Source organism: Taudactylus pleione, unplaced genomic scaffold, assembly GCF_031769625.1.
Source record: "Taudactylus pleione unplaced genomic scaffold, aTauple2 ptg000319l, whole genome shotgun sequence".
NCBI classification, from domain to species: Eukaryota; Metazoa; Chordata; class Amphibia; order Anura; family Myobatrachidae; genus Taudactylus; species Taudactylus pleione.
Window position 1 is genome coordinate 1,620,532 of NW_028284720.1, and position 12,389 is coordinate 1,632,920.

The 12,389-nt window shown below is 39.4% G+C and overlaps 1 protein-coding gene across 1 annotated transcript in view; it reads left to right on the forward strand.

Moving 5' to 3' along the window:
* The first annotated feature begins 8,788 nt into the window (after positions 1-8,788).
* Positions 8,789-12,389, forward strand: part of LOC148509558 (vomeronasal type-2 receptor 26-like) — a 35,185-nt gene continuing 31,584 nt past the window's right edge. The window contains exon 1 of the mRNA XM_088442961.1: positions 8,789-8,851. Within this exon, the coding sequence (XP_088299087.1) occupies positions 8,789-8,851 (63 nt within the window). The remainder of the gene's footprint in view (positions 8,852-12,389) is intronic.

Consider the following 12,389-nt stretch of genomic DNA (forward strand, 5'->3'; position numbering starts at 1 on the left):
TGATGTGACTTCTTTGCTGATAGATACGGACGTCTGAAATTAAACAGGGAATTAGTATACCAAACATGACATGTCCACTATATGCTAAACCTTAGATCTTGTTTAAGTACATATTACATCATAATTATTAGCTAAAAATACTTTTAATAACAGTGGTTATTAACTATAATGTGTGGGAACCATCTTGCACATATGCTTCCGCATATGTGCATCTGTGTGTTGAAATAGCAAATATGTGTCGGTATGTATGTGACTATATACAAATGAGCGTCCATATGTAAGTATGAACAAATGCATATGAGCATCCATGTATATATGTATATATACATTTATATGTGTGTGCGTTATGTGCATCAGTGTATGTGTGTTTGTGAATACACAGTTTAGCACATCGGATTGCGTGATGCAAAGTAGCATCCTCGTAACAAGTCATCTGACCATAGACAACTATATCGTCATCAGATAATTGTACAATGATCATAATCAATTATTTGACTTTGACAGTCCACCCTTTAATAGCAAACATAAACTATCACATTCTATCCTTAACCTACTTAATCATGCATAATAAATTATTATTCAATGTTCAAGATGGTGTGACACAAATTGGTCACTGAACATTCAATAATGTGTTTCAAGAAAGGGTAAAACATTCCTTATATGCACTCAGCAGATCTATAGGGGACCATTGGTAAGATGTGGGGCCTCATTGAACCTATAAAGGAAGTTTGGGGGAAATGAGACTACATTATCTAGGCTGTTTAACAAAACATTTTACAATATTTTATCATACATGACCAAGCCTATTCACATGTTATTATCTGATGGTACATTCAATTTCATGATTGTAATGCAATTCTTCATTAACCTTAGTATCTATACCACCACCACTCACCACCATCATGATCTCATTTTCACGATTTACCTCAGTGTTACATTTTCCACATTTTACCACAGTAAGAACACATCTTGCACATAAACCAATTACTAAGATGACAACAAGTATAAGTATAAGAAGCTTACCTACACTAGGAACCATCTCCTTTAACCACTCTCCCAGACCAGCAAACCATTTGACAGGGTTTAACCATGAGAACCATTTCTCTACCTTTACCTCAGTCTCATACAATGTAGTATTATGGTCCTTTCCCAAAATTATCACTTCATTTAAAGATTTCATCCATTTCCCGGTCTATCATCTCTTTGCGGTCATCAGTATTATTGGTGATGTACGTGCAACACTTGACACCAAATTGGGTGGCCAAACTCACACAATATCCACCATTAACAGCTGTCAGGTAGTTTAACACTAACTTATATTGTACCAATTCCTTTTTATAAGCCTGAAGATCCCTACCCGTATTCTTGAAAGTGTCATTATACATCTCGGTGATGTTGTCTATTAATTTAGCCAGGTCTTGGATGTATCTAAAATTTAAAGTTCCCTTTGTGATCCTGGTGGGATCTAATGCTACCAAAATTTGGAAGCCAGTTGTTTCACTAATCAACTGTGTGGCTATATGTTCTTCACCAGGAATCTTACTTCCTTTGTCATGATGTTCATACTGTGTGTGTAAAGTACGGAGATGGTGCAGTTTTATGCATACCAATCATTTCATCATGTGTAAGAGTCATGATTTCTGGTAATACTCTCCCAAGATAACATACACCTTTAGAACTCGGAGACAGACACTTGTATGCTTTCCTTCCACATATAAAATACACATCATCTGGGAAACCGTAAGGAACAGAATGCATCATTATCATTGAACACAGTATTCTTACAAAGAATTCTGCTCCCATTTCCCCATTTGAGTGGTACATGTTTCTGTTTGTATAATATTTGCACAGTATCCTAATGATATTCTGCCAACCATTGCTTTGTCATAACTACGTGTGTACCTATACTGGAAGTATCTCCCATTTGCAATAATACTGCATACAAGTTCAGATTTGATAGGCTCATTATCAGCTCTGTGTGAAAAAGTCATTGTCTGATTGTTCCAGGTCACCTCCCAATTTTCTGGTTTTCTGAAATTTGTGAGATTGAAGCATACCAGGGATCTATCTACTTGGTACTGGAAGAGCTTAAGAGTATGGGGTCTAGATATATAAAATTTCTTGTCCACCGGTCTTCCCCCATGTAATTCAAGTACATCTGCTAACTTTAATGGGTATGGCACTAATCCCAATTTACTCTGTCCTTGAGGTACTAGTGAGCACACCCAACATTCGGTCTGGTTTAAGATCTTACCCTCCAAGTAATGGTAATCCTTTACAGGATGCTCGCCCAAATACAGATTACTCTTGGACTGGCATCGTTGGATGCATTTCTCATCATTACTCGCAAATACAATATTCATCAGACAATAACCCCTCACACTGTCTCCTAGTTACATAGCTAACAGATCTCTTAACAATTCCTAAACTGAGTTTAACTGTAGGTTGCCCTGTTTGTTTTATCACTCTCTCCTCTGACTCCACTCCATCGACATAACTATCGGCCTCCCTGTCCATTATCTGTCCTCCATCACTGAAATAGAAAATCCTGAAACAAATAAGGATGAGAAGAACCCTGGAATAAAATAAAGATGCAAAAACAGATCGCCACTCCATTGCTGGAATAGTAATTTGCACACGTCTCAAGCTCAGGTGTTTTCACTGCAGTCTTTAGTTCTCCTGGAACAGTCTCGCAATCGACAGGTCCACATTGTCTGTCTCGACTTCACCATGTACCTCCTTCTGGTAATTGACCTTTCTGCAGTGAGTGGAATGGACCCAGGTATCCCTTTCTGCTACATTCAATGATGTGGTACTTGTCATCAACACCTGATGCGGACCTTCCCACTGGTCTGTCAAACAACCTGAGCGTAAGAAATTTTCAGATCATAACATATTCTCCAGGTTCAACATCATGATAGTTTGTTTCTGGCATATGAGGTGACAACATTTTCAATTTCTTTTGCTGTTGTTTCAACTGTCTACTCATTTTTGTAAGATATTTCACAGTAACCTCATTATTACTCTTAAAATCATCCTGTGGCCTTATAATCAAATGAGGTTGTCTCACAAACAGTATCTCAAATGGGGACAGATTAAGATGAGATCTAGGAGTGGCTCTAATGCTATGGAGCACTAGCAGTAAGGCTTCTGGCCATCCTAATCCAGTTTCAGCCATGATCTTACTCAGTTTGTTCTTAATGGTACCATTTACCCTCTCCACCTTGGCACTGGCTTGCAGTCAGTAGGGGGTGTGAAGTCTACTATTAATACCCATAAGCTTACACATGTTCTGGAAAACATCACCAGTGAAATGAGTACCCCTATCACTTTCTATGATTCTAGAGACACCGTATCTGCATAAAAAATCCTGAACAATCTTTTTAGCAGTAAAAACAGCACTATTAGTGGCAGCTGGATATGCCTCTACCCAATTAGAAAATACATCAGTACAAACTAATACTTACTTGAGATTCCTTCAAGGTGTAATTGAATTAAGTCAATTTGTATTATCTGAAAAGGATCGTCTGTCGGAGGGATATGGGATGGCTCGGTAGGCATTGTCATCCCGACATTTTTCCTCAAACAAGTCAGACAGGACATCACTCTCTTTCCAGCTTGAGAAGAAAAGCTGGGTGCACACCAATATGCTCTGACCAACTTGCACATACCTTCTTTTCCTAGGTGAGTTAGACCATGCGCTGGCTCAGCCAGGCTTGGGTATTATGCCTTGGGAGCAACAGGCCTACCTTGTCCATCTATCCAGAGTCCAGAGGACTCCTGAACACATCCATTCGATCTCCAGACTGCCTTTTCCTGTAGGGAACACAAATTTTGCATTTCAATTAATTTATGCGTGTCTTTTGTCTGGAAGACCATTACTTTGTTAGTTGTTATATTTATGCATAACCCTGCTGCCCATTTGGCAGCTTCATCTGCTCTGTTATTGCCCATTGACAACAGGTCTTCTTTGCATGTGTGGGCTTTGCATTTGATGGCAGCTACTGCCTTTGGTAGCTGAATTGCTGTCAGAAGTCCTTTTATGTGAAGTGAGTGTGCAACTGGTGTGCCTGCTGCTGTCATAAAATTCCTAAGATGCCAAAGAGCCCCAAAATCATGTACTACCCTGAAGGTGCACCTAAAGTCAGTGTATATATTAGCTGATTTATCTTCTGTCAGCTCACACGCTCTCCTTAATGGCACCAGTTCAGCCACCTGGGCTGAGTGAGGTGGACCAAGTGTTTCAGCTTCTACAACATCCTCATCATTTACAACAGCATAACCTGTGCATAATTCTCCTGTGTCTGTCTGCCTGTGACAACTCCCATCCGTGTAAAATGTCAAATCTAAATTTTATAATGGTGTGGTATGTATGCCAGGACTTGAAGTAAAGTTTTGATGCATATACTCAATACAATCATGTGTGTCATAATACCTGCAAAACTCATCTTCAACCAGAGACTCACCTCCTACACCCTTTGTGCATCTTGAGGCACATATGGTAAGTATGTTGCTGGAATTAACATATTGAACCTTTTAATGGTAATATTTGCAGATGCCATCAGAGCTAGTTCCCATTTCGTGAACCTTGCTGAAAAGACATTCTGGTTTGGGCAGAATTTAATAAAACAGGTACTGCATGCGGTGTAAAGACAGTTGTATCATGCCGTAATACTACATCCTTGCTCTTATTTACCCAAAGAGCAGTTGCAGCTACACTTTTTAAACACGTTAGGAGTGATCTTGCTACAGTGTCCAATTGTGCACTGTAATATGTTATAGGTCTGCTAGCATCACCATGTTTCTGTGTGAGGACACCTGCTGCGCAGCCATCAGCTTCCGTTCAAAATATCTCAAAGGGTTTTTCATAATCTGGTATTCCCAGGGCTGGTGCTCTTGTCAGACTATCCTAAAGGTTAAGGAAAGCCTGCTCTGTGTCCTTTTGAGGATAAAACAAATTCCTAATGCTAAAATATAAAAAAATGGGATCCACGTCCTACAGTATCCACACATGCCCACGAAGGTACGGATTTGCTGCTGGTATTGCGGCAGTGTCATGATCTGTATGGCCTGTATTCTGTCAGCTGTCAAGTGTCACAGCCCCTGGGTTAGACAGTGTCCCAAGTATTTGACCTTAGTCTGGCATGGCTGTAATTTGTCCTTTGCAACCTTGTGCCCTGTTTGCGAGAGATGAAGTAACAACAGTTTAGTATAATTTAAACATGACATAAACAAATCAGAGCACAACAACAAATCATCTACATATTGAATGAAGACAGACCCATTGCTTGGTTGAAAAGATTGCAAATAGTCATGTAAAGCCTGAGAGAAAATACTGAGGCTATCTATGAAACCCTATGGCAATCGTGTCCATGTATATTGTCCCCCTATGTAGGAGAATGCAAACAGATAATGACAGTCAGGGTGAAGAGGAACAGAGAATAAAGCAGAACATATATCAATGACAGTGAAGTGGATTGAAATCATGGAATTTGCATGAAGATGACAGCAGGATTGGGCACTATGGGGAATTGGCTTTCAACAACTTTGTTAACCGCCCTAAGATCCTGTACTAATCTATAGCAACTCCCACCAGCCTTCTTCACTGGAAAATATTGGATGTACTAGCTGTTCAAATTAAAATTCCTTGTTTCAGTAACCTCTCAATTATGGGATACACCTCTAGTTCCACCTCAGGCTTTAATGGGTACTGAGGGATTTTTGGAGCTTGCCTACCACTCTTCAAGTTAACCATTACAGGAGCTACATTTGCCATCCATACAGTGTCCTGTCCATCTTTGGTCCAGAGGTAACCCGGTATTTGCAATAACATTTCTTTTACCTGAGTTGGACTTTGTTATAAAATGGCAGAGTGCAACATTAACCTTTGTGGTGTATGCAATATGTCCTGCACCTCATGCGCAACCTTGTCTGGTATATATAGGAATATACCATCAGGGGTACAGTATATGACACATCCCATTTTACACAGCAAGTCCCTTCCCAGCAGGTTAGTAGGAGCCGCCACTGCCAGGAGAAAGTAATGCTTGGTTTGCAGTGGCCCGATAGTAACATCTGCAGATCTAGTTAGAGGGTAATGCTGTACCCTCCCCATTACTCCCACTGCTGCTATGGTCTTGTTGGTAACCAGTAAATTAAATGGAGAAGTTATCACTGATCTGGTCACCCCTGTATCTACAAGAAAAGTGTGTTTAGTACCAGATATATCAACTGTCATTGTAGGTTCTTCCCTAGTATTCTCAGTAAACCTGTCTGGCTGTAGACTACAGGTATGAACTGACCCCTAGCTCTGACTATCATCCTCCAGCAGAGCATTTGATGTCACTATGTGAATGGGTAACTGTTTGAAATTTCCGGAATCTTGATACTGCCCTCTTTGAGTGTACCTAGGTGTTCCCTTCTTAGGTGACCCCTGATTTCTCAATTTACAGTACCTCTGTAGGTGTCCTTCTTTATTACAATTAAAACACCTTACTGTATGATTTCGTTGCTGGTATGTGTTGTAGTTATGTGACTGTGTAGGGAATCCCTCTAAAGCCTGAAAGCTCACAGCCGTTATCTTCTCACTCTGTGCCTATTTCTTCCTGCAAATGTTCTTGTCATGTTCCATGGCAGACTCTCTAAGTGCATCTACCATAATTCCTCTCCAGCTAGGTAGAGAGGTTTGCACTCTAGTTTTTAGATTATACTTGAGACCATCCATAAGTACCATAACAGATACTTCCCTGTTGTGTTCATCATATTTAATATCTGCTATCCCAGTATACTGGGTTATTGTTAGCAGTGCTCTGGTGAAATAATCTGCTGCATATTCTCTATCTTTTTGTTTAATAGTGAAGATTTTACTCCAGTTAAATACCACTGGGAAATATATAGCCAATTGTGTTATTATTCATTTTATGTTTACCTGGTTATCCTCATCCATCAAGGATTCATCCTCCTCCAATATACAATTCTTAATAAACTTCTGCACATCATTATTGGAGAGGAGATAGGCCCTTAACACCGCTCACCAATCTTTATTAGTTGGCTCATGAGCATTACCTAAATCTTTAACAAATTTCTGGCATTTGGCTAACTCTTTCCTAGGGTCTGGGAAATCTGACATTATTGAATGTAATTCTGCTCTCGTCCATGGACAATGCATTTCTACATTCCTTATGGGAACTTTACCATCTTTAACATCTTTACCGCGTTGTCCAGTTTCCCATTGGGAACTACAATTGTACGGACAGGATGTGCACCTACCACATCACTATGTTCAGGATTAACATTTGTTTCTGTACTATGGGTGTTACCTCTCCTAGTACGGTCTCCACTAGTCTTACCAATTTCATCTGCTTGCCCTGCTGGTTGGATCGCTGCCTTTCCTCTATGTGGAACATCTAATATATTAACAGCATGTGTAATGGCTGAAATTACAGTAGGTTCATCATCTTCTACCAAAACATTTTCCTTGAGGGCATTTAAATCAGGATATAAGTTACTTAATACTTTTTTTAAATTATTTTTAGTATCAGCTGTACTTTCACCTGTGGTCGCATATGGCAGCCGAGGTGCGCATGCGCTATCTCCTTTATGTGCGATAACGCTACCTTGCGACTTGAACAAGCTATTTTGTAGCATGTGCACGCTGCCTAGCGGTGTGAGTGCACTGCTTTGCAACGCACATATACCCCCATGCCATGTGTTCCCCTCGTGCTGCTATACCTTTAAATAATCATAATACTTTACTCTTTTCTTCAAAGATTTGACTAAACATATGTTATCTCTAACAGCATTCAGTACCTCCGAATCGAAACTGCCAACTTTGGGAAAGGGTTTCACACATCCTTTCGTCATCTTGACCCATATGTCACAGTACGCAGTAGCATACACACCATACTTCACATTCATCATATACCTTGCCAATCCGGTCAGCCCATTCATAAGCAGCATCTCATAGACCATCCCTAGTGACTGATTATCACCCATCTGGGACAACACTTTGGCTACTTTCACTAGAGATTTTGACTGGTGGATGAATTAACCAAGCTGCGTCCACGCACTACTACCCACTGTGCACAAACAACTGCTAAGCGTATTTTGTCAGTTTTGCACAAATGAGGAAACAGAATCTAGCCTATATTATACTCCTGCTTTCCAGATGAATTATACCAAGCTTCGCCTGCTGCTTCCTACTTAGAGTTAATCTCCACTGGTAGCATCTAAGTATTTCAACACTTTGGCTTGCCAGTGATTTCCTCCCATGGCACCCAAGTCAAAATCACGGTTTAGACCACCATGTGGTCAATCGCATTGCCCAGAGAAACTACAACATATCAATGGACTTTGCAATTATATTGGGGGTTCGGCTGAGAAGAATGCCTTTGTTTTCTCGCTCAGTTATTCCTGCTTTGTATACTGCTTCAGCTTGCCCTATCCACCTCTCGGACACCTTAGCTGGCCCTGTCTATTACCAACAGTTCAAAAAGCAAAAACCTCTCCATTTTTCTTTTTCCTTTTTTTCACATCAAAAGCAAATGTCCACATTCATATACCTTTGTTTTCTGTGCGGAAAATGCTTTCCCCAGAGGCAATACTTATTCAGAGGATTTTAACAAGTGACACAAGACTATTACAACGATTGTTCAAACATGTGGCAGAAATACAGGGAAGACACATACGCTATTTGCGAATCACCTATTGCAGTGCAGTGACAATAAAAGAAACTGTCTTTTCTCTCTTGTACCTGGATTCTAATCAGCGTTCCTTAGATCAACCAAAAATGGATATTCGGTTTCACAACACAGACTACAGCACAGGTTTTAAACACATTGCGTTCTTACACGTATGTGACACATCCACCCTTTGATGTGGAATCGAAATCTGGTTGCTTTGAGTATTTTCCGGTAGCGTGACCTCAAGCAGAAGCCCCATCTATTAATTCCTAATAGTCGCATGTAGCTATTTAGCGCTGCAAGTCGCTTAAGAAAGATTTGCTTTCCAGTCCATTAATGTGGTTCCAAAGCACAAAAAGTTATTTATGTAAAGAAAAAGTAACACGATGAAAGATTTAACAATTAGAGTATAAAGCAATAATAAAGTACAAGCCAATACATATGCATGTGCACCGGTCCCAGTATACAGTCATCAATTCAGACGTCTGTGGTCGCAAGAAGATACCTTTACACTGGGATCAGATCACAGCTTATATACCTTACAGAGTTCAGAGTTAACAAAGGGACTAAGTAACAGGTTTCAATTAGTTCTTGCTTCTGGTTAATCTGGTCATTGGTTAGTTCATACGGTGACATCAGGGGTATGGCTTAGTTCTCCAACGGTCTCTTTGTGTAGCTTCCCACCATACAACTGGATAATACTGGCTACAACACTACATGCATGTTATAACATTACTATCCAATAACTTCCTATCACCCATAACTATCGGACGCATGATGCGACTTCTTTGCCGATAGATACGGATGTCTGCAATTAAACAGGGATTTGGTATGATACCAAACATAACATGTCCACTATATTCTAAACCTAAGATCTTGTTTAAGTACATATTACATCATAATTATTAGCTGTAATACCTTTAATAACAGTGGTTATTAGCTATAATGTGTGGGAACCATCTTGCACATATGCATCCGCATATGTGTGTCTGTGTGTTGAAATAGCAAATATGTGTTGGTATGTATGTGATTGTATACAAATGAGTGTCCTTGTGTAAGTAATGGCATACGCATATGAGCGTCTGTGTATATATATATATATATATATATATATATATATATACATTTATACGTGTGTGCATTATGTATATCAGTGTATGTGTGTTTGTGAATATGCAATTTAGCGCATCGGATTGTGCAACACTAAGTAGCATCCTCGTAACAAGTCATCCAACCACAAACGACTATATCATCAACTAATTGTACACCAATCATAATCAATTATTTGACCTTGACATATGCAAATGAACAATCCTGGATTGATGACCTCTAAGAAAGACAGCATGTAAAAGTCTAAAAAATATAAGGAAAAATATAATCTTACATACTAAAAGATAAGTATTTTGACTTAAACATTTCGCTGGTTACACCAACAAACAGCACCCCCCACTCACTCCAGTCATGTGCTATTAAGAATAATCAGTCTGTTGGTGCATTCACTACAAACCTATTGTTGGAGTGGAGTGTATACTGAGTATAGTAAATGGTGTAGTCAGCGACTAGAGACGGATAGTCCGTTCGTGTGTCACTTGTGCTTTTATGACCAGTTACTACTTGGCATCCCTGGATAGGTACAACATATAAAAATACATACAGTTTTGGAATAGTTACCCATCTGGCCGAGCCCCAGCTCTGCTCTAGCGCTGCTATTTATTCAAATTGGAGGGTGGAGTACATCTTGTATAAAGTATGTGGTGGTCACTGAAACCAGCAGCTTGTAGCTGTATGCTTGGATACCGGCTTTGATTTAAAACTGTATCACAGCTTATTTGAATAGGATATATACCTCATATACCGCATACCAATACCATCACTACAGTGAAGCATGGTGGCCACAGCATCATGCTGTGGGGATGTTTTTCAGAAGCAGGAACTGGGAGACTAGTCAGGATAGAGGGAAATATGAATGCAACAATGTACAGAGACATCCTGGATGAAAACCTGCTCCAAAGTGCTCTTGACCTCAGACTAAGGTGACGGTTCATCTTTCAGCAGGACAATGACTCTAAGCACACAGCCAAAATATCAAAGGAGGGGCTTTAGGACAACTCTGTGAATGTCTTTGAGTGGCCCAGCCAGAGCCCAGACTTGAATCCAATTGAACAATTGGAGAGATCTAAAAATGGCTGTTCACCGATGCTTCCCATCCAACCTAATGGAGCTTGATAAGTGCTGTAAAGAGGAATGGGCAAAACTGCCCAACTACAATTGTGCCAAGCTTGTGGAGTCATATTCAAAAAGACTTGAGGCTGTAATTGCTGGCAAAAGTGCATCAACAAAGTATTGAGCAAAGGCTGTGTAAACTTATGTACATGTGATTTCTTCATTTTTTTTGTTTATTAAATTTGCAAAAATTGGCAAAAACTTTTTTACACATTGTCATTATGGGGTATTCTGTGTTGAATTTTGAAGACAAACATGAATTTATTCCATTTTGGAATAAGGCTGTAACATAATAAAATGTGAAAAAAGTGAAGCGTTGTGAATACTTTCCGGATGCACTGTATGTTTTTATTAATCAAGAGGCCTGAGTTAAATGGAGTATGTATGTAGTTAAAGGCAGGGAAAGGAAAGTTTGATTCATAGTAAATTTAATTAATTTTTTTTATTCCGAAGCAAATTTATGAGGGAGTAGGTGAGAGCATGGGTGACTAATATGTCCCATGTTTTGCCCACAAAATCAAATTGGTGGTTCTCAATATTATTTAAACTTAAAGGGGCATGCAGGAAATGCTGCCCAATAAACATCTCTAGACATTTTCAGCATGCAGAAACTGCGTATAAAAGATTGCAGCAGCTGTGGAAGTTCATCTTCCAACATGGCAGAACAAGAAACAAATGTTTTTATTATTCAAAAGGCCTGAGGGAGTTGGAGTATGTATGTAGTTAATGGCAGGGGAAGGAAGGGTTGATTAGTAGTAAATTTAATTTCATTTCTTGATTCTGAAGCAAATTTATGAGGGAGGAGGTGAGCCATTTACATAAAATATTTTACTCATTCACTTCAGTCCTTGCGCCAGTGGAGCTTCTCGGTGGTTCCAATTTTCTTTAAAAGAATCAAAGTGGTATCCAGGAGATGATTTCTATATTAGCACAAAAAATGGAAGCTCTGAACAGGAAGGGGGCAGAGGGATTTTAAAGTCTGGTACTAAACATCTCTTATAATTGTGCTTCTGGTATTATGTATGGGAAGGTTGGGAGTGGAGGAGGGAGAACATCTCCAGTTACCATCACTAAATAGCCTCTCCATTTGGTGTTTGAGTTGCATCTGACCAAACATGGCTGTTATGATCAAAGAAATCCAAGCCCACCAGGTTGGTATCTAAAAAAATCAAGGTTGAAAAATAGCATAAGAGTATTTTGCAAGTATGCCTATTTGTGATTTTATTTGAAAAAAATTCAATATGAAACAAAATAAGGAAGCATTAGAGCAGTGGCACAAAAGCATGGCAGTTTAAAATATAGGACATCTATGAAATATTTGCCACATAGCAGTGGCAGACAGGATGGCAGTTTAATAAACTATAAAATTAAAAATGTCAGGGCAGCAATGCCACAAACAGCACATAATGCAAAGAAAAAGGTGCAAGATGGAATTGTCCTTAACCCCTTCCACCCACCCTTATGTTGTATATAGTAAACAGGATA